Source organism: Leuresthes tenuis, unplaced genomic scaffold, assembly GCF_036924035.1.
Source record: "Leuresthes tenuis unplaced genomic scaffold, fLeuTen1.0.hap1 SCAF_21, whole genome shotgun sequence".
In the NCBI taxonomy this organism is placed as follows: Eukaryota; Metazoa; Chordata; class Actinopteri; order Atheriniformes; family Atherinopsidae; genus Leuresthes; species Leuresthes tenuis.
Genome location: NW_027325375.1, coordinates 17312912 through 17337078, shown reverse-complemented (window position 1 = coordinate 17337078; position 24167 = coordinate 17312912). Strand labels below are relative to the sequence as shown.

The 24167-nt window shown below is 38.5% G+C and overlaps 1 protein-coding gene across 1 annotated transcript in view; it reads right to left on the bottom strand.

The window, feature by feature from the left end:
• frem2a (FRAS1 related extracellular matrix 2a) overlaps positions 1-24167 on the bottom strand; it is a 65516-nt gene that overhangs the window by 15106 nt on the left and 26243 nt on the right. Inside the window, exons 4-8 of the mRNA XM_072375432.1 lie at positions 16941-17171; positions 12375-12500; positions 10717-10968; positions 909-1058; positions 561-770 (exon numbers count right to left, since the gene is read on the bottom strand). Coding sequence (XP_072231533.1) covers positions 561-770; positions 909-1058; positions 10717-10968; positions 12375-12500; positions 16941-17171 — 969 coding nt within the window. The remainder of the gene's footprint in view (positions 1-560; positions 771-908; positions 1059-10716; positions 10969-12374; positions 12501-16940; positions 17172-24167) is intronic.

Genomic DNA, 24167 nt, shown 5'->3' with positions numbered 1-24167 from the left:
TACATGACCCAGTCCTTTTTACTGCTTCATTTAGTCTCTGAGCAATCTTAAGAGCAATATTTTGGTCCTTGTACTTTACTGGCCGGACAATTGAACACAAGTAGATTTTGCCCGTCTCGCCCCAACACTCACTGGATCAAAGAGAATACAATACATCAAACAACCGAAGATTAGATATTCTCATTTTATAAGTTTTTATGCAATTTGATAGCATTTCCTGACATTTATGAAAGAACAGAATCAAAGACTGTGACCCTGAATGTGTGTAAATATCTGACTTGCTCAGTTGTGGTAAGTGCTTTGATTTTTTTTCATCCTCCTTTCTGTTTTCCCTTTGAGTTTGCCTTTTTTACTTTTTCTTAAATTCATCAATATAGGTCTGGTGAGTGGGTGGCAAATTGATTGGTGGTTAGGGTGAGTCAGTTTTGGCAATCCAAATGGACATACCATTGCTTGTATTCTCTTGACATCACATATACTGAAAAAAAAACTGAAAATAAAGATCAGATCTTGATCAAAAATAATTTAAAAAAAAAACAGAAAAAAATTAGACCACTTACAGTCAGACAGTGAGTCATTTATATAGACTGTAGACTTCCCAGGTTCTCCAACAATGCCGTTCATTGGCATCCGCAGGATTAGCTCAAAGCTCTCAGTCCCCTCCAGCTCTGGTTGTCCCAGGTCATCCAGAATGATGACTCTGAATGTTTGCATGCTGACACCGGGGGCAAAGTCCAGGTTATGACTGATGCCCACATAGTCAATACCAGCTGGAGGAAAGACGGAAAAAAGTAAGAAATTGTCGAAAAGAAAATGTTGAGGACAGTGCAGACAGAGGGGGATTAATTGGTGAATTTAATAAATTTGAATCAGTCAGAAGTAATACATGACATGGCATGGGAGCTTACCTTCTGCAGAGATGGGCTCTGCTTTCCGAGAGCGGACGGTCACAGTCCCAGTCTTGGACAAATCAGTTCCTGTCCTCCAAACTTTGACCTCTACATATCCATCACTCTCATCCACATGATAGTCTACCTCTCCAAAGTAAAACACTGGAGCTGCACAGCAAGGACAAGAATAAAGGAATACATAAAAACAGTTTGGTCTTTTCTCATTGTTTCCCTGTTACTTCTGCTTGTGATGCTTGTCAAATGAATGTAATTGCTGATTCATGATACCTTGATGTCAGTTTCAAACTCCATCTAGACTAATTAACATTCGTGGTGCTTTTAAGACCAGAGTTAATTTATGTTTTTTCTTTAATAATGTCTTAAGTTGCTTTAAACCTTGACCTATAAGCAGAGACTCAAAGACAAACGTCACTCCTTTGTAAAACCAGAGGCAAGGCCCAGATATTTAAAAGCCATAACTCATTAGACTGACATTAAACTGCAGGGAGGACTAACCTTTCCCGACCTCTCATCCAGACCTTACTTTTAATTGCTATTTGCCCTTTAACACAAAGAGAGTGTCACTATTGCTTGCTTTACCTCATTCACACTAAACCAAATAGAGAGGGTACAATTATGTCCCTGCATGTGCTTTTGTGGTGTGTTCATAGATAGTAACTCCTAATAACCAGATGAAACATTTGCATGCCTCTGCATAAAAGCCTCAGGCAACATGAGGGTACATGATATATGTCAGTGATTTGATGACACATGACCAGTGATTTTAACATTCGTGCAAAGGCAAAGATTTACAATCAAGTCTAAAGGTTTAAAGCTTTTTAGGTTGATAAATAAAGGTTTTGTTGAGCTTTACAAGTCTGTCTGTTTTTTCAAAGAACCCAAGGAACCAAATAGGTGAATTCAAACAATGCATCAGTACTAGAATGGCTTTTTAAAGATTACTACTGGTCTTATTGGATTAAAGGCACAACAGCCGGACAGTTCCATTCCATTTCAGAAAGGCAAGGCACAATAAGGGCAAAATAGTTCCATTGTGAGTAGTTTTTTTTCTTCCTCTGACAGAAGAATTAAGGACTTTTAACAAACAAAGATGAAATTAGTGGTAAAAAAAAAGGCCTATCTGTGTGTTGCCTGTTGTCTGAATGTTGAGTAGTGAGACAGAGAAAGCGGCCCCCCAGACAGCTCAAAGGCTTGTTTGAACAGGGATTGTTTCCTGAGGCAGTAAAGTGGAGGCAGTCCAGTGTGTATTAGACAGCTTCGTCTCTCACAAGCCTCCTGTCAAGCTGAAAAAAAAAAAAAAAAAAAACCTGACACAATAAAGGTTTTGCCTCCGTTTCAAGCTGCCAGTCGTTCTCACTTGACTCATTTCTTATATCCTGGCATATAAATCCAAAAATAGAAAGTGTATTGTAATTTTTTTTTGTCTCAGGATCAAACACTCAACAGTCCACAGATTTACATAAATATATATGTATTTTTTTCTTCCTGAACAACACTTTACTGTTATATTTTATTTATATGCTATAACTGGACGAGAGAACAAAGCTAAGCAGTGTACATAACAAAGGGACAGAACTTTTTTTTTAACTGACTAACTTAACAAAAGAAGTGACAGCTCAGGGCAACAATATCTAGCGAGTACCACACATCAAATGCAGCCTATGCCCTCTTGCTCTTCTGTTTTACTCTATCCTCCTACACACACCTAACAGATGTAGTGCTAGTTTGAATTTCAAATAGAATTTGTGCATTTGCATGATGGTGGAGTAAAAGAAAAATGACAGATTGCGTTGGTGGGATAAACGCACATGGATAATGACATCTGACCCCACAATAAGCAAATGGAATAAGGGCTTGTATGAGTATTTATCTTTTTCCAGAAGTAGAGTGGGACCTCAACAATAACAACAGAAGCATGAAGCTTTTCAATAAACATTATATTTAAGTAATTTGGTCAACATTCCTTCAATGCTCAGATAGGACTCTTCACTGTACATGTTAATAAACATGTCTATGTTCACACGTGTCCCAGCTGTGATTAACTTGACACTACAAAAGGCAGTTGAGTGATAAGAGATGTGTGAGAGCTGCATCCTCTCTGCCCTCTAGGGCCACCTCTCGGCTTTAACACTCTTGTAGGGCTAGGTAAGGTGTAAAAGCAAATTGTGATAATTACTACTGTGAGGGTGTCCACAACCGTTTCTGTCACCATGCATTTAAATACAGTTTATAAAGCATTCTCAGCTGTCCTATGAAGCAGTGACAATGCGCTTAAAAGGAAGCTCTCTAATAACATCTTTCGAACATATCTGTAATCATTACTGTGGTACTTTATGCTACAAACAGCTTTACATTACATGTGTATGGGGTTAAAATTCACACAAAACATATGAATGATGAAAATGATGCAAAAATGAGGCTATACAAACGCGGTTTCCAAATAAGTTGGCATGTTGTAAAATCTAACATGCACATTCTCACATTTGATTAATGAATATTTAAATTATTTCTTAAATTCTAAACACAGTATCCTCCTTATTTGTAAACAATGTACAGCTCTAATTGAACATGAGGCCCTCAGATTAACAACGCTCTTGACAAGCTGCCATCCCACTGCATGTCAGTTGAATTCAGTTCCCACCGACCTCTTCAGAGCCTTCTCTTCTACCAGTGTACCAGCATTCACTTATGTAATAAATGCTTCCCTGGCCTCAGGCATCTTTCAAACTGCTTTCAAAGAGATCTTTGCAAAAAACAAAGCTGAAGACTGGTCAGATTGAAAATTAAAGACCAATTTCCTCTCTTTCCAATCCTATCAAAAGTTATTGAAAGAGCGGTTTAAAAAAAAAAAAAAACTTCTACTCACACAACAACCTCCTTACTCCAAATCAGTGTCCACTCTACTGAGATAGCTCTAATGCCTGTAATAGTGCCCCTAAAGGCAGCTGGAGCTGCAGCACAGTCCTCAGTTCTCATCTTGCAAGACCTCTCTGCAAACTTCGACATAGCTGATCATGCAATCCTACAATCAGGGCTGTCTGAGTCTGAGTTGGCGCCATCAGGTATGACACACTCTTGGATCAAAATGTATCTCACCAGCATAGAAAGGTCATAGAAAGAACAAATGTCTGTGCCACATGGCCTCCCTACTGCAGTACCTAAAGACCTGGAACTGGGACATTTGCAATATAAACCACCTCCCTGGGCCTGGTCATCAACTTGCACATTTCATAATTATGCAGATGATACCTAACTATCAATCATTCCCACTACATTACCTCACAATTCAAACAAAAGTCTCACCTTGTCCCGCTGACATATCCACATAGATGAAGGAATGCTACCTTCAACTCAGTCTCTCTAAGACTAAGCTCTTGGTCATCCCATCTCATCATTCCATCCAAAACAATATCAATATTATGTCTCTCAAACAAAGAATGCAAGAAAATTGAGTGTATCGACTCGTGACCAGCAGTCCTTCTCTGACTGTGTTGCATCTATCTCAAATCATGTTGTTGCAGAGTGAAACCCAAAGATATGGTTCAGAATGCGGCAACGCATCTGGTGATTGATCAGACAAGAAGGACACGTCACTCACTTAACTCCAATGGCTACCCGTGGCTGCCTGAATCAAATCCAAGTTATCAATGCTTGCCCACAGTGACTGCACGGTCTGTATCCAGCTATTTTAACAAGTCATACAGGTTCATGTTCCCTCTAAACCACTCTGTTCCTCCAAGGATGTCATGATTTATGCTTTGATTCATGTCTTGTCTCGTCATTTCCTGTTTTATTTTTAAATATTAACTTCCCTCTCGTTTCAGGTACCTTGTCCTTCCTCCTGTGTCAAGTGTCTGATTGTCTTCCCTGATTCCCAAAGTGTTTCCACCTGTTCCCCTTGGCTCCTCTTGCGCTCAAATAGTCTGCATCTCCCTTGTCTTGTGCCAGCGTGTTGTTTTCATTCATGAGCCTCACTCTAGCGTCCTTGATCCACAGTATCCACAGCCATAGATTCCTTGAGCCTGCAGTCGAGCGATCCTCCTGCAGAGCGTATCCTCTGTTTTGTAAGATTATTCCATAGCTTTAGTTCAAACAACAGTAAGTTCTATAGTCTGTTTCTGTTCCTCCGTTTTTTGTTTTTTTTTGGAGTGGTTTTGTGTTTTGTATTTCAGTGAATCTGTTGTGCCACCGTTAAAGGAGTGCTTTACTTTAATTGTTAAAGTTTCGTAGTGTCTCGGTTTTTTGAGAGAGCGTCTTTTGTTTAAGTCCGCCTCAGTAGGAGAGCGTGAGTTTATTTTATCTTTAATAGCCCTTTTTTTTCCTCCTAGAGTGGAGAATTTTTTGTTATTGATAACTTTCATAGCTGCACTCTCCTCATCCATAGTTATTGAGGAGAGTGCTCAGGAGTTTCACAGCCTCTTCATTTGCTTTGTGTGGAGATCCTCAACCTGCTGTTTATATTAATATTCATTCCTGACTTTAAATCAACCCTGCATCTGTGTCCCGAGGCCCTGACAAAGGATCACCATCGTCTGTATCCTGGTTGCATGTAAGTCTGGTTAAAGATTGAAGATTAAACTGGATATATTTAACATACAATGGGACTGGTGGAGGCAGCATGGCCATCAGCCACAAATCTTGCCACTTTCCATAGCCTGTAAAACAATCTATATGTCGATGAACCTGCAAAGCAGATGAATGTATGTTGAGCGATCATACGAATTATTTATCAAAGAAGGCCTTGCTTGTTCCACTGACAATGCCAAATGGTTTTGTGCACATAATATAGTAGCATAATTTTGTTAAAGTTTGTGCTATATTGACCTGCATTCTAGAAATGGCATTCACGATACACATGTGGCATAAATGGAAAGCAAATCCCCAAAAATTTCTTGGTGAAAACATTCCATGTTCAAAACCACAGCAACTGGTTAAAAGGTATTTTCAAATTAATTATTTTGGCAGCTAGGTTAATAAAAACTTATAATTACTACTAGTGATTTACAAATGAAAAGCTCTCTATATTCATTTATATATTTTGTTACAATTGGCAGCTATGAATCTGAGCGAGTGGCCATGACTTTTGGAGTCCCCCAGGGGTCAATTCTTGGACCTCTTCTGTTTAACTTATATATGCTCCCTTTGGGTCAGATATTGCAGAACTTTAACATCAATTATCACAGTTATGCAGATGATTCACAACTTTGTCTCTGTCACCAGACGCCTGCAGCGCAGCAGATGAACTGTGCGAGTTTCTGGAGGAAATAAACATCTGGATAAGAGAAAATTCTACAATTAAATGAAGACAAAACTGAGATCGTTCTGTTTGGTAGCAAAGAGAAGAGGGTCAGCATTGGTGAATATCTTGAGACTCTGGCCCTTACAATCACTGACCAAGTTCGTAATCTTGGAGTGTTGATAGACTCAGATCTGACTTTCAGCAGCCACATCAAACGGGTTACCAAGGCAGCTTTTTACCAACTCAGAAACATCAATAGAATTAAAGGTTTTCTCTCCCAAAATGACCAGGAGAAACTCATCCATGCATTCATAAAGTAAACTTGATTACTGTAATAGTCTTTTTACTGGACATCCCAAAAAGAGCATTAAACAATCCGCAGCTCATCCAGAATGCTGCTGCTGGAGTTTTAACCAGCACTAAGAGATCTGAACACATCACAGCAGTTTTAAAATCTTTATACTGGCTTCCAGTCAGTCACAGAAAAGATTTTAAGTCTACTGATGGTTTACAAATCCCAGAACGGTTCAGGCCCAAAATACACCTGTGAGATGTTCAGAGAATATAAACCTGGTAGAGCTCTTAGATCCAAGGATTCAGGTCAGCACGTCCAGGCCAGAGTCCAGACTAAACATGGAGAAGCAGCATTTAGCTGTTATGCTGCAAACAAGTGGAACAAACTGCTAGTGGAGATTCTACTTTCACCAAATGTAGACATTAAATCCAGGTTAAAAACATTTGTTTTCTCATGTGTCCATGCATGAAATCTGCACGATTTCTTTTAATTTATCTAGACTGTTGCCTGTTTTTAATTTTATTTGTTTTCTCTTTATATTATTTTTTTGTATTTTTAATGCTTCTTCCACTCCCCGCTGCAATGCTTTTATTTTATGTAAAGCACTTTGAATTGTTTTTTATATGAAATGTGCTACACAAATTTGACTTGACTTTTGCTTTTCATTTGCTGCTTTTTCACAAATAATTCTTGAAACAACATGTAACTACACAAAATTAAGGATGAGAATGAAAAAGAAACTTGCTGCTTGTAAGTTGCTAAATCTGTGGTGTAATGTATGTTTGATGAAAAAATCTGACATAGAAATGATTTGTTTTAGGAATGTGTTGCCTTGAACTAACAACAGGTGAAACTGCAATCACTTCCTTACTCTGACCAACTGAAAGGCTACACCATCATTAAAACAAAGGATTGTGAGTCAATCTAAAATTCTACAAACTCAGCTGTGGCCATCCTGACATAAACTAAAGGCCTTAGTGCCCTTTATCCTTGCAGGGTACAAGGGGATGACAACGCTCACTTTTATATAAAGTGTGCAGCCATGCAGAGCACAACACTGAGGAAGACGGGTAGTGTAGAGTTTAATCTGATTAAGCACTAAATCAAACAGAAATCCTTTAGATATTTTTCAGCTGCTGGGATAGGAGGAAAAGAAATAGAAATGGAACAGCATACTCAACTTGACTTTGACCTGGGAGCAAAAAAAAAAAGTGCTAAAGAGACCACTATCAGTCACACTTCAGAGTTTTTATACATGCCTTTCACACCATTTACTTTGCAAAGATTTAAGTCTAAAAATAGCTATTTGTGGGCAGAAAAAGTCACATAAAAGGAATGCAAACGTTGAGGACCACAAGCACAAATAAAGACATGCTTTTGTATAATTTGCTTCAATATTTTCCTCGACAGTTTCAGGCGGTATTAAGAAGAAGCAGTCAAACACTATTCTATCCTCTGGGAAACTGAAAATGATCTGTCACTGGAGTCAGGCTTTCACAAACACATTTCCATTCCTTTGAACTAATCACCAAGACTGATATATTCCGACAATATTCTAACAATCAGGGAGTGTCTTAGGTTTCTTGTTAACTAGCCCCTTGATGCTACCATACATATACACATAATAAACGGGGCACACTTGCTTGTGTCTTTAAATGAGCTATCAGCTGTAAATAGCCATTGTTTTACACACCCAAGTCTTCAGTTTGGCATGATGAGTTCTCCTGACACTATTCATTCACATACAAGCAGATCATGAAATAATTAAATGCTTATTAAACTGGAAGATTAAGGCTCTTCTGACAGGTAAACAATCAAAAGTGGGAAATAATAATTAATTTTTTAACTTGGTTAGAGATCCAAAGCCATGTACAACTGGAGAATGGCTTTCAGGCTTAAACTTTACTGTTGTTCGGATATGTTTTTATGTTATGTAGTATTCAAATAACTAGATTTAATCTGTTTTTACTCTTCCAACCCTCAGAAGGACAGCACAGGACCACTAATAGAACTAATACATTGCAGATCTTTGCAAATTTAAAATAGCAAAGATTTTCAACCCTGAATTTAACTGACAACAGTACAAAGATAGCCTGGACTATTAAATGTTGAAACAGAGAAAAGAATTGCATCCAAGAGAAAGTTCATAAAAAAAACTGAAGATGATTGCTTCATCCACAAATTCAAGGGTAAACTAAAGGATAAGAGGACCTTGAAAGGACCAGAGCCTATTTAATAAAATGTGAGGCTAAGACGAAAACATATAGCCCATTAAATTAAAATGGGAAATTTTTGTAGAAATTATGGACATTGTAACCTCAGGCTGATGAGGAGTGGGCCCATCCTTCTTGATTATAGGGCACAGTTCAAAGCATGGATCCTTAATGATGTGGAAGGACATTAGGGCACATGGCATTGGTAACTGGCAACCATGTGAGGGAGCCACTGACATTGAACAAATTTCTTTTCGAGGTTTTGGAGCGACACTACTGTCCTTTAAAAAAATATTTTTCAGGGAAGGTCTTGTTTAGTTATGTAAGAAAATGACAGCTTTTATTACTGCAGAAAAAGCTGCGGTAAAAATGTCTGAGTACTAAAGTGGCCTGTTTGCAAGCCCGACTTGTAACCTTTCGAAATCATGGACCCAGTAAAGATGAAAAATATGAGCATCTAAAAGCCTATAAAAACCCAGAATCCTGAAGCTGCTCACTTTTAAATGGCAGCAATTTCCTCCTCAGTTACTAAACCCTTACAGGGCTATCATAATGGTAAATACGTTTATGTTCTAAGCCTTAAATATGACCATATATTCAAAGTAAAAAAAAAAAATCTCAGTTCCAACATTTTTCTAGTATTTCTAGTATTCGCAATTTATGGGATTTGGAAATCTCTGCAATCTGTTTTTATTTGCCTGTAAAACAGCATCTAAAGTATTTTGAAAACGGGGTTATAAATAATGGCTTTCTTCTGCTGTCTGCAGTGAAGAGTGCCTGAAGTGAAAACATCTTTTTGTTTCCTGTATTGTTATTTTACATTATGTGACAGCTAAATACAGACACTTGTTTCCAGACACAGAAAATAACAAATAATGAGGTCAGTTTCAACTGAAGAAAACTGAAATAGAAACATTTCAAATATTTCATAGTAATATTTGTTTTTACATCTGGAGCATCATAGCCATTGAAAACAAACCATTTACACTCAGCTGGACAACATGCTTGCCAGTCTGACAATAGCATCTTATTTGATTGAGACATCTTCTAAAGAAGTAATTTCAAAATACCTTTAAATCGAATTGTAAAATAGAGTGCTGAGTGAATTTTTGAGCTTATAATTGTGCACAAGGTTAATATAGCTATAGCACCCATAGCTAGATTAAGTGTATTATATCAGTGCTCTTTTGTCTGCAGAACAAAAACATTAAAAGTATGACTTTTGTTGTGACAATCTATAGTGTGGCATTTAGCAAAACCCTGAGCAAAGATATCAATCTGTCTGTGTGAAGTCTGCAAAGTAAATCAATGCAGCAATGCAGAAAGGTGAAATGGTGGATAATGCCTGCAGATTGGAATACGTATTTCCCAGCAGGTGTATCAATCCCCAAGTAAATCTCCACATATTTCTGCTCTTCAGAATATGTAATCTGATTTCTTTAGACCATATGATGCTGTACGAAACTGTACTGGACGAAAACAGACAAGGAACATGTCTGATAATGTAGGAGTGCTGTGTGAAACTGTCAAAATAATAGCAAGACAGGAGTTTGATTCCATCTGTCGACTGCGGGTGCAGGCTGTCTGTCAGGGTCATTCAGCCACTCTAATCCTGCAATGCCCACTGAGTTTGATAACAAACTTAATTACAAGAAATCCTATACTATACATAAAAGACTTGCATTAATGCATGCAACAAGAAAAACAATGTGAAAACCATTCAAAATAGCAGAACTTTGCCAAAGATAAATGTTCCTATGTGCCTGAGTATGTGCATTTGAGTGTTGTTGTTTAATATTAAAGTAGAGCAGAGGTAAATGAAATCTTCTCAAATTCTAGACTGAGGCATAAAAAAGATCTTCCACAAAGTTCACCACTACCTGTGGGATTTGGATTAGGGTACATAAGATTTGATGGAAAAAGTGTTTAAACAGAATCTCCAGTTTTCTTGAAGAAGTTAATAGAACTTGTGGAAAGGTCATTGCAAACATAGAGATAGTAAGTATAGAGGCAATATGTAAACAGAGGAGCTAAAAGCTAATCATCCACATGCCTTACCATCATCCATATCTTCCAAGATATTGACTTTGGTGGTGGGGTAGTGCATTCCCAGGCGTCCCCCGACAGGCAGGGAAAGAGTCACATTAAAGCTCTCTTCTCCCTCATATAGGGAGTCATCGATGATCACCACGCGACACAGCTTCTCCCTCTCATCCTTGTCAAAACGGAGGAGGCTGCTGTGCTCCTCTGGACGTGAGATGTAGTCTGAGTACGACAGAACGGTCGTGGGGATCGTTCCTGTGGCAGAACCTTTATAGGAACCAGAAAGAGAGGAAGACAGAGAGCCTGGTATGAGGTGAAGATAAAGTTGAGGAGCATTTAGAAAATTAAAAACTACTAACATCTCATTCATATAAGCCTAAAAGGCAAACTCTCAGACACAATTTGAGTGTACTCACATTAAATACAATGCATCATATGTAAAAACCTCTTTTTTTAGCAGCTTAAAGTATGGTTGGAGAAATGATTCAAAGGCTGTTTCATGGACAGGTTTAGGCTGTTTCTTCATTGTCTCCTCATTAATTAACCATGTAAAAGCAAAATTGATAAGTTCAATTGTACAAAAATATAAAGTTATTTGTATTTTGGAAGCTGTTATTGTGAACCCCTAAACATGTGGCCGCTCACACAAAAGCAGTGGGCAAATCAACAGTCTAGTGTATCCTGAGAAAAAAAAACACAGCAACTGGTAAACTTTGTAGCACAAACTTCACACCTCAACAATGGGGAGGCCAGCAGTAAAGGCCTGGCGAATATAGCAAAGGAGGAAACCCATTAATTATTGGGTGTAGTTCATGGATTCCAGACTTTGCAGTCACTGCCTGCAAAGCATTTTTCCAACGCATAAAAAAAATTGTAAATTATTTATGGTTATGCAAATTTGTCCAATTACATTTGAGACCCTGAAGAAAAGGGTTCTACACAATAAAAAGCTGTAATCCTTAAAGCCCTTGTGAATACCTTAAAGTTGAGAGTCTGTTGTCTGCAATATTTTGGCAAAAATAACATTAAGTATATATTTTAGACTTGTTTTTAGACTAGAGTTGTTAATAAAAATATCCATTTCCTACTGACATTATAAACAAAGTTTGACTTTTAATTTTAACAAGCCCATCAGGTCAGTCAGTGTACTTGTTTTAATGTATAAAGACCACTTCCTAAAGTTTTGTAAAATCAAATACATTTTTTTTAAAAAAGAAATATTTATGAATTGCCAAAAAAAGATTAAACTGTTGCAGGATGTATGGAAGTTAGAATAAATTTGTGCAATCTGAGCATGAAAGTCCATATTTGGTATGACCTCCTTTATCCTTCAACATATCATGAACCCTCTTAGACAAACTTTCTTGTAATTTCTTAAGGTAGTCTTCAGGAACAGGCTTTTTCAAGGACGTTTCAAAGATGATCTCACACTGCTTCATTAATGTTGAGGTATGGGTTCTGGGGAGGATTCATTCCTCCATAAGACCGGTTGCCACTGATTTTCAGTCCAGTTCTTGAGTCATTTGGCATACCTCAGCCTTTTCCCCCTTATTTCCTTCCTTAAAAAAATACGTCTTGACAGCCATCGTTCCATGGAGACCATTTTGTTGAATTATTGTACCATGTACAATGCCACTCGATATGTCAGTGTGAAGAAAAAGGCTGCTCCATACCCTGCTGTGTGTAGCAGACCACCATGAGCTCCTCGCTGATGTCTCCGCTGCGGTGCACAGGGATGAAAAGCTCCCCAACATCTTCCTCTACTGAGAGGATATTTTCAGGGAAAAATACTGTCGACTCTGTATGGAACAGAAAAGATAAAAAAAGAGAGTTGAGGGTACAAGAGTGAAAAGGGTAAGAGTAAAGATATGTGTAGCAATCTGAAATAATTCAAAGAACATCAGGCAACAAAGGACTCAAGCAGGCTTTTGCTCTGGCTCTGCATTAGTGAGCAGCACCGATTCCCTTTTTAGTTTTTCAGTTGTATTCTTATCAACTGGGGAGGTGATCCTGTAGTCTGGTTATCCATATTCAAAAATAGCTCCTGTAACAGTTTTCTGGTTTGATGTGACCAGGGGAGCTCTTCAAAGAGGCCCCTGTAGAAATTTTTCACATTGTCTCGTTTGTGGCAGACAATTACACTTGAGGAACTCTGAGTTCATCCCACAGAGTAGATCACCCGGGAGCTTCAGTCACTGACTCCTGTATACACAGAAGGGTCAGCCACTCACACATTTTCTTTCTCCAATCCTCTCTGTTTCTTGACTTGAGTTTATGATTGAGAGGGAGACTTAGAGTCAGTGAAAGCTTCATCTATCAAAGCAAATAACTTGCTCGTAGTGTAGAAGCAGAAGGGTTGAAGCAGTGACGCATTGGGGCCAATAAAATACTAACAACAAACAGGGTTTTAACTTGTCCCAGTTCTTCTTGTGGGTCTGTTCCCACTCACTCTCTGAGAGAATGGTGAATGAGGAAGATTTAAAAACACTTGTGGATTACTTCTGCAAAACAAACATCAATTAAGTGCTGGAGTGTGAAAAATCTGCGTAAAAAATCATTTTATTTTATACAATACACACCGTAAAAAGAGATAAACACCTGTGACGACTCCCTGAGATGAAATCGTCAACATAAGACAATCTCACGCACAGTGGGAGGTCAAACATTTCTCCTCTCTTGTGATAACACTTGCTAAATCACTCTCTTTCCTCTCAATCTTCTTTCCTCTCCACTGTTTCGCCTCTCTGTCACATCTCCCAATCTGTCACTCCCTGGGGGGGTGGGGGAGATGGACTAAGAGCAGGAGATTGGGGTCCACTGCTTACCTATTCCCTCCACGCACACGCAATGCTACGCCCTGATTTTCTACTCCCATGCCACGTATATACTGCACACTTCGACTTACCTCATAGTTCTTTCACATCTCATCGCACACTTCCCTCATCTACTGCCTCTAAATCCACCCAAGATTTAGAAAAAGCAAAGTTTTCTGCCAACTGGGTCAAGTTCACCTCCTTAAGGAAAACACACAGTAATTCTAAAACATTCATGGGGAAGGGAGAAAAAGGCAGATCTCTTTACGGAGGGCATAAAAACGGGGGAATGCACCTAATCTTTTTGTTTGTTTGTTTGATAAACAAAACAAGAAGTCTGTTTGGATTTTATTTCTCTGCCTAGCACATCTCCATTATTGATAGCTTCATAAATATTCTATGTATGTAGGAATATTGTCTTTGTTGCTAGTGTTTGGTCGAGATGTGAGGGAGTCATTTTTTACTCATTACCCTGTACGACTGGTTTTGTCAAAGTTTAACCAAATCTGTAAAAATTATGTAACACAATAGCAAGTGATGGTGCTATTAAGCAGTTTAAAGCAACAAAACCTTCCCAGATCAACCTAACTGAGACAAAGCTCTTACAATTTTGATAGTTGGTGCATAACTGCAGTTGCAGTTGTGGTTCTTGACAAGAAATATGAGAAAGAAAATATCAATGGAATGACCTTGGCACAAAATGGAGAAGACTAAAATCTCCACTGATATATAGTATTCCTGCTGTAGAAGAAGCAAGGAAGATGTATCACCAACAGTGGCAATAAGCTGCTGCTTGCAGCATACAGTCAAACAGCAGGCCACCCTCATCTTTAGTCAGCATTGTGCATGGAATATATGAAAGTCATAAAGTTTTGGAGGAGGAAAGCTTGGCTATCACACAAGCAATCACGCCACAGGATCAGCCAACTCCTTAGTATTAATCAAAGTGGCAAGGGGTGTGGCAGAAAAAAATGCACTCTTAGATACAAAAGAAATGTAAAACAATATAGAAGGGCTTCATGCATTTGCACAGTCAAACAGGGAAGATGATGAAGAAGATTTTTGAAGATCCTCGAAGACATTCTAGTTATGCTCTCTGAAATTTTGGATCACTTTTTGTTAAACCATAGAGATCCACTCTCCCCCCTCTAAAGCTGATATTAGCCAGGCTCACGTATCCTCAAGGGAGGGAATCATTGGGCTAACCAGAGGACCACACAAAGTCTGTTTTCATCATTAGAGACAGTACAGCTAATGCCACAGGCAAAGCTAAAGCTTCTCTGGCCCATTAGAGTACAGAGTGGCACATCTCTGTCACATTAGACCGTCCCTGGGGATGGCAGAAAACAAACTAGCCCCTACCCTTCACACACATCATAATTAACCCACAGGGGACGAGAGATTGAGGCGGGAAAATGAGGCAGCAGTAGCCTGAAAGAGAGGGAACAAGGAGACAAATGAGAAAGAGAACAAGAAGCGCGACTACTATTGTACATCTATAATTACTTAGAAGCTGCGCTGAGGATGGTGGTAATGCATACAAAAGCTGAATGCGAAATCTCCACAAGAGCGAATCTAGCCTTGCTGAGCAGAGCAGCCAGTTTGTCACTCAACTCAATATTTCATTAACATTTCAATTTGCAGGAAAAGACACAACAAACAAGGAGAATGAAAATGGCAGACAATAAACTATTTAAGGAAGAAAGCGAAAACCCAGTTTTATGTGTGTCTGAGGAGGGGGGTTGAGTAGTACTGTGCTCAGTATTTTTTTGACGAATATGAGAAGTACTAAACCAATAAAAAGACATGCATCTCCCATATCTCCCATCATCCCATATCTCCTCTGGCTACCTCTACCTTGCCTCAGGGCAGATTTGACACAACTCCACATCTACGGAGGAAAGCGTTTTACGCTGACAATTTTCCTTTCTGTTTTGGGTTCCATGCAATGTGATGTACAGAAAGGGTATTTTTTATTGACGAAAACAATTTAATGAAAGTTGGGACTCTCTGTGATATGCATTACAAATGCTGGAAGCCCTATATCTGATAATACTGGTCTCTCCAGCTCTATGCATTGTACAACTTCGTACAGTGTTCCAATGTTCCAACCTCGATTGTAGCCACCTCACACATGCACTGCGACTTTTCTACATAGTTACACAGTACATGTGGGAAAGGAAAGCTGCAAACATGGCTCACACATTGCATGTGCTACTCATTTTCTCCAACACTTTAATCTTTTATCACTCTCAGGTGATAATAAGAATCACTAAACACCAAATTTCATATAAATATGTAGCGTTTCCTATGCTGAAAAAAGAATTTATCATGACACCTTCTTTTTGATAAACACTAAAACTGTGTAAAACAGACAGAAAGACCACAGGAAGACTAACTGTAGGTTCCATGAACAGCTGCACTGGTGTTGTTCAAGGACATTGTCAATACATCAATAGTCTTCATAGCACAATTCTGCTCAATTCAGTTCTGCTCATGACTGCAGTGTTAAGACCACCAAATAAAACATTTTCTCTTCTCTACTTTTCTAAAGATTTTCTCATCACTGGTGCTGCTGTCATTGTCATTTGTGATAACTTCTTGTTCAGTATTTATCACAGTTTACACTATTCGTGGCTAAAGGCATAGGAATTCGGCTCGTCAAATTTTTTTTGCAATATTTAGAATTTACAAAAGAGGGTTATGCATATCCATTTCATTACAGCAAAAATAATACATATGCATACTTCTGCCTTTGGTCGTACACAGTCATTGTTGAGAATCCACAACGAGTACTATGCATCTGGCCCCTTGTCTCCACCTGTGCTTCTCATAAAAAGGATATCAAGGCAAAGATATTGTGAGGAAAATATTCAACATGGATATATCAATCAAACTTCTTTGTTGATCACATTGTCTGTCTGGTACGATTGCAGGAGGTTTGCAACGACCTAAGGTGAGTCACTGTATGAGCCACATATGGAAAGATATGATTTGAGCATTTTCTATAGCAAACTAACTCTAACCATAACTCTGACCAAAGTGCTTACACATTAGTGACTTAATTTGTGAAAGAAGCCCTCCATTGCTTACTTGAGCAGTTGATGTTTAGTTTGATGTGACTAGAGTCCGAGTGACCTCTAAATCACAGGCCAAGTCTCTCTCCCAGAAAAAGATGGAATGCTAACCTCAGGTGAAAGTTCATTAATGAATGGAAATTCAACCTCTGATGTCCAGAATCACCTCACCTACCTGGACATCTGGACATTCTAATTTGGCACTTGTCTAAGTAACTTTTCTACAGCTAACGTATGTACCACGAAAATTGTAAAAACCTCAAAAGCTTCTAAATGAAAGGAGATTTGTCAACACAAAACGTTTCTGTGTTTATATGCAGGATGTAATGTGTGCATTAGCAGTGCTCACCATCACTGGGATCCAGGATCTCAACTGTTGCTGTCATAGGGAACTCCATCACTCCCATCACTGGCTCAGAAAGCAAAATCTGAAAGGTCTCTGCTTGCTCGTATTTCCCATCAGTCAGGATCCGTACGCGCCACATAGCTTTTGTCTGCCCTGGATTGAACTGGACTTGCCTCTGCGTCTTCCCCTTGAAGTCCTCGTCCTTTTTTGCACTCCCATCTTGGGTTCCAATGCCTGAGAGATACAGTGATGGACAAAAAAGAAAAGATGAGGACAGTCAGCCAGAAAAGTAGAATAAAAAGAGTAGAGACTAAGCAAAGACAATGACCATGAGACGTTGACAGGCAGGAGAAAGAAACAGATGAAAAACAGATTAGATATTCACACCCTTCATCGTTGTTCAGAGTGGTGCGAGCAGGGTGTTGAGACTGTTTTTCTTTCCTGATCATCTACAGAGCCTTAGGAATGTGTGTGATGAATCTGTGACTGAAGCTTTTAAACAAAGCTTTTTAAATAAATAAATCATTATATACACATGAGTTTGTGTTTATTACATGCTTTCTACATGTATTTTCTAATAGATATTTCACATGAGTCTTCACTGTGATTCTAAAATTCATGCTCACTAATATATCCTCTTCAAAGGCAGAAAGGTTATGGCAGAAAGGTTTCACATTAAACACAAAAAGAAGAACTCATATGGCCCAAGACATGAAATAATGCATTACATTTGAAAATATGCTATTCAGAATTCTCTGTGTACATACATTGTGCCATATGAGAACGAGGTAGGCACAGCATGGCTAGGCAGATGCTTGTCCCCGCACATAAAAAAATTATTTGTTTTCTGTTTTCAGAAACCCAAATGCCTGTGCAAACTGAGAAAAAAAGAAGGTGACAAACATATGCAAATGGATTTGGATACGCACAAACACAAACGCACACTGCCACTATCAGATGCTAAATATAAGCTGGAAATAAACACATTATGCTAGAATAGGACCTTACACAGTTACACTCATTCGTGTTTCTGTCCATGTGTTCTGAAGACCTTCAATGATTACAAACAACCGCTATGGTAAAATGACTGTCGAGTTAAGCTTTCTATTTCTGAGTTCATTTTGTGGCAAGCACATACTTTAATCTAAGTTCAGCGCCACACATACAAAAAAAAAATAGCACACAGAAATTCATTTATAGCCACCCCAACCAGCCATACTGAAGTGCTTCCCTATCTAACATTTCTCCTGTCATAGAAATATCTCTGTTAAAACAACAACAGACAAAGTCTGACGGTTAGGTCATCGTCAGAGGATCATCAGAAGTGTATCTTCACCACCAGAGTCGATGAAAATCGATTAGATGTGGCTCAGGCAGGAGTTACCTTGCTGGCTCTTGAATACTTAGAGTTACTATTTTGAGTGCATAACTATGTTCATACTGACAGGTATTGTATGGCTAAATGTAATCCCTGCAAGCTGTATTCATAATGTTCAAAAACTGAGTGTGAAACGCTGTACATTTTCATACCTCAAAACTAAATACTTAACTAATCAATATATGTAACATTAGTCTGATCATCTTTTGGTATATTTACTTTAGAATGATCATATATCTTTTATTCATCTTGGGTACACATGAAATAAAACGCTGCATTTTGGTTAACAACCTAACATCACACACAAGCACTAAATTTTTAGTGTTTCTCTGCCTTTTCTCAGCAAGAAAAGCCAACGATGCGGATACAGTTCAATGCAGCTGAACTAATATAACATAAAATTCTACTTCTCTGGGGGCTATTGAAAGCCTTTCTGGGAATCTAAGGCGTGACTAATGTAAGTTCACTCATTACAATCCTTGGTTTGCTTGTTCTATTGCTGAGTGGTCCTAGAGGCATAACCTGGTTCATATTTCTTGGGATAACTCATCGTTTAGTAGAGGAGAAAACATAAGAAATGTGATTTACAAATCCATTGCAATACAAGCTTCCATAAATAGCTATGTTGTGAACCAAATCCGATCCCTTTTAAAATCAAGAAACATCAGCATCAGTGTTTGCTATGAAAATTATACTAATTCTGAAAACAGAAAGATATCTTTCAAATTACTTGAAAGTGAAATAAAGTTTTACAGGTTTGGCTTCACAGTGATTCAAATTACCCTTTATGATGCATGTGTGCTTAGTGAATTGAAAAGATTTTGATATTTTGGCATTTGTAGAAATAGAAATTTGATTTACTATTGTTTGCTGTGAGCAAGAGTTTGGGATAGACAGAAATGCCATGTCTTTAAAGTCACATTTAAATCTCATTTTCTTCTCACCTTTTATAGGCTTAATGGATTGAACTGACACCTGCAGGTACTTTGGCTTTTTAATGTTCTGCAGCCAAGCAGCTAATCTATGATTTAAAATAACATTTGGGGATTCTTTTTTGTAAAATAGGTTAGACTGAGCCTTTACCAGAACAAGTAGTTGTTCAAAGTCTGAGGATCAAATCTTTTGTAGCATGCTGCTGACTGACTCAGTGTAACATTCTGCTCTGCACGGGTAATGTATTATTTTCTCAATTTTACAGAAAACATGTACAACAGACAAAAAAAGAGAGGTAAATTAACTAGTGTGCCTCTAGCATGACAAAAATAAAAATGTTTAAAAACACAAATGGTTTTGCTGAACAAAAAATACAGTGGGCCCCATTTTAATAGGAGTATTAAAAACTCCTGCCTTCAGCTCTTGTTAGACAAGAATGACCAGAAACAACTGGTTGAGATCACTGAGATCCTACATCAAGCAAGAACGGAAAAGCATTCTGTTCTCTTTCCTGGAACATAAACTGCCTCTTTCATAGTGAGCTAAATTCAGTCGCAGTATTTGGTTCAATAGTGTAAGAACCACAACAAAGAACAAAAAGAAAGAAAACTGCAGGTGATTTCCTGAGTTCTCAGACAAAGAGTGTTGTTAAAAGAAAGATGATGATGATGCAATCCAGTGCCCCTATCCCAGCTTTTTAAAAACCTTGTTGCTGCCATCAAATTCAATTTAGCATATACTGTACAAGAAAAACGATGAATAACTATTTCAGTTTAAATTTTTGACATGTTGTCTTAAGCATTAAACTCAATTAAACAAATGGTTGAATAGATTTACAAAAATCACTGCAATCTGTTTCTATTTATATGATATATGGTCCTAAATTTATGGGGTTAAACCTCATCTTTCCATGGTATCAATAAGTTGATCCACATCAAATAAAACACTGACTCAAAGTAGAGAAAGCGCTGATCTTTGAATAGTAGAGCTTCACTGCACCACTCTCACTGGTCTCCCTGGAGGAAAAAGACGCAGCAGGTGAATTGTACTGAGTTTCCCTCTCAGCAGGAAGATATATACTCTCCTGGCTTTTTGATCACTGTGGCTCAGTTAGTCATAGAGCTACAGGCTTCCGTGTTTGTGTCTCCACAATGTACAAACTCACAGTCACAAATTCGCATTTCACAAATTCGCAAAAAATCTTTTTTTAACTCCAAACATTCTTTCTTCTTGTTCTCATATTTTTTTAACATATTACTGCTACTAAATTTAGCTAAATATGATATGTAAAATTTATGTTCCAGGGAATTGGTGCTTTGAAAGACATCCTGTTTGGTTTCTGTACTCGTACATCAACGTCTTCAAACCAGTTGCCTTGATGTCGTGAAGGTTCTGAAGGGACTGTTATCATGCTGATTTATCAATCTGCTGCAGAAGTGCTTATTCTCAAGTGGATAGTAATGGTGGCATTGTAAGGATCATGTCTTGTTTGTTTTTTTTGTCTGTTTTTAATTGTTCTTGGTGTCTTCAATACTATCTAACATAATCTGTTGAGTGAGAAGGCAACTGGTGGATAATTTCATCTTTCAAGAAATATCTGCTTCTAAATGTCTCCAAATATTCTGAAGTGGTCGACTTCAGGATGAAAAGATCTCTGACCAAGCCCATTCATATTGTAGATAACTAAGTTGAAGTTGTGAATAACTACAAGTACTAAGGTGCATACTTGAACGACTGACAAGACTGGAGGACCAAAGCCAATGTTGTGCACAGGAGGGGGATGAGCAGATTCCTCAATGCGTGCAAAAATCTTCTCCTAGTCTGTGGTGGCAACTGCCATCTGCTAAACTGTGGTCTGCTGGGAGAGCTGCATCAGTGCCAGAGATGTCACCGTGATAAATGAACTCGTTCATGGGGCCAGAGAAATCTTTGGACAGAACTTGGATACATCTGAGTCTGTGAAGCATAGGAAGTCACTAAAAAAGCTTTCCATCATGGATTATCCATCCCATCCTCTTAATTATTTACTGTCATAAGTGCACACATATTTGCACTCTACATCTATATATACTGTTAATGTAAATTTTACTGCCGGGCAAAAAACTTCTTTGTCCAAACATGCAGCTTTTCAGGTAAAAAAAAAAATCCTTTTTTTTTCCCAAAATAAATTACCACTGTGTCTCAAGTCTCTACTTGAATATTTTGTCTCATATTGATTTTAAAAGGACTGCTGGGATAGGCTCCAGCTCCCCTGCGACCCGACCGATAGATTAAGCGGGTATAGAAAATGGATGGATGAATGGATGATTTTAAAAGTGGACGCAAGGCAGATTGTGAATAGCTTCAGTTTTAATATCAACAGCCATTTATTTTCAACTGCTTATCTGGAACCAGGTTGCTGAGTTAACAGTCTAAGCAGATATCCCCAGAACTCCCTTTACCTAGTCACCTCCCCCAACTATTTTTTTGGGACAAAGATACATTCCCAAGCCAGTCGAGAGATATAAACCCTCCAGCAAGTCCTAGGTCTACCCCAAAGGATCTTCCAAATTGAAAATTTTCAACATACCTCCTCTCAGAGGCATCCAGAAGGCATCCTAACCAAAGGCCCAAACCAACTCAACTGGCTTTCTTTCTATGGTACTCTGAGCTCCTCTCAGACGACTTAGCTCTTCATGATATCTCCAACGGTGAGCCCAGTGACCCTTCGGAGGAAGCTCATTTTGGAACATAAATTGACAGTTAAATCAGCAGCTTCGTCTTTCAGATCAGCTGTCTTTTCATCACAAGAGACCTTTATAATGTCAGCATCGCCATAGGTGCTGCCCCAGTCCACCTGTCAGTCTCCTGGTCAGTTCTACCCCCACTATTGAACAAGACCCCGAGATACTTAAATTCATCCACTCAAGAAAGCGACTTAGTCCCAATGTTGAGGGAGCAATCCATCCTTTCAGACTGAGGACCATGGCCTCAGATTTGGAGGTGCTGATTCTCATCCTGACTGGTTCACACAAGGTGGCAAACCCCCCAAGAGTTTTCTGAAGATCTTTGCTTGATGAAACCAGCAGGACCATATCAACTGCAAAAAAGCAAGATGCAATCTAATCTACTAATAACCCCTAATAATAATGTCATTCATAGATGTTGTTTTTCATGTGTAATAGCACTTTTTTCAAATTTCCTATTCTACAGCTTTTGCATGGCAGCCATCAATCCATTGAACCAAAATTTTGATTGCATGTGGACTGTGCCATGAGGCGCATTTCACGTGATGGTAGGAAAACTGTAGACATGTAGAAAAGAGATGTAGAGCTCAACAGTGTCTGCTCTCTCCAAGTAAAATACAATTATCTTTTTATCCAACCAGCTTGGCAACATCCCTTATAATATTAAACATGATATAACCTGGTAAAAGTACATTAACATTAACATCTCCCTATTTGTCTCACAACAGAGGAAAACCAGAAGTGAGATATGACTCATTGTAGAGCAAACAAGATAAAAAGGTGGAAGAAAAATGAAAAAGCAGAGGAGAGGAAAGGAAAGGAAAGGAAAGGAAAGGAAAGGAAAGGAAAGGAAAGGAAAGGAAAGGAAAGGAAAGGAAAGGAAAGGAAAGGAAAGGAAAGGAAAGGAAAGGAAAGGAAAGGAAAGTAGCAATGTGCAGAAAATATTCTACAATGGAGGGCTTTATGACAAGAAGAGCACAAGAAGATACAACAAATCAAACATGAAGCTGGAAAGGTACTGGAAGAGATGCACTGCAATCGACCACATACAAGACACAGAAAGAAAAACATAAAGAACCAGAACAAACAATGAATAAAAACAGGGCTGAGGTGAGACAGGGAGAGAAAGGTAGTAATAAGAGGTGGGACATGTGGTTTGATGTAAGACACAGCATATGGCAAAGACCCGTGGCTAAGAGGCAGTATGGAAGCAGGAAAATGCAAGAAGATATATTTCATGTGTAAAAGCAGGTGAGGAGCAAAGGGTCTTCACTGCAGTGAGGTGAGATGAGGAGAGATTACAGATGAGAGCGCAAGAACCCGAGACTCGTTAAGTGAGCTGACAAATCCGTGCGATGGGTGTCAGGGGGCAAGAAGACAGTGACAGAATATTAGCAGGTGAGATTAGAGGATACATACTCACAAAAAATTAGACAGAATGCTGATAGCTTAGTTGTGTGGGGATTTTTTGTATCATTATTTCAATTCAGTTTTTAAGAGGTGTGAGAGGAAGGTAAGTTGAAAACAGCAGCAGAAGAGTCCAGTCTAATCCACATGCTCTGGTCAAGCTGTGCTCCGCCTGAGCTCTGCTTTTCAAGGGCATCTTTGAACCTTGATCTTATCTCTGTGTTCCTCCTTCACTGATCCCCTCTACCTGTATGTCCCGCTGCGATGGAGTATGTGTAAAAGCTCTCTTGCAGTATTACCTGGCACCACACCAGCTTTCATCAGCTAAACCTTGCAACAGCAGCAGGCTTCTGGCAAAATTTCCTTTTGCCATCCCCAAAATAACTCCCTGTCTAATCTACAGTAATCAGTCCATTTAGCTGCAAACACATCTGGGAGCAAATCGTGTGCTGGTTTTAATCTTCTATTCCATCCTTGACTTTTTTTCCTTTCATTGTATTTTTGTTGTTTTGATTTTTGTTAATACTGATCCTCTATTAGCACACTGCACATACAAAGAAAGAATTATAAATCTTAAGTCTTTTATTTTTTTCACTCAGATTTACAATAGTGACTTTAAAGTCATAGTTCAGAGTAATTTGTGGGGCTGAAACTGTACCACAACTAAGAAATGAGTGAATCAAAAGATTAATAACTTTACTAGACTTAATTTAATTTAGCTGCTAGCAAAGCCCAGTCTCATTACAAAATTGGTCGACAGAGCAAAATATATTTATTTCACATTGT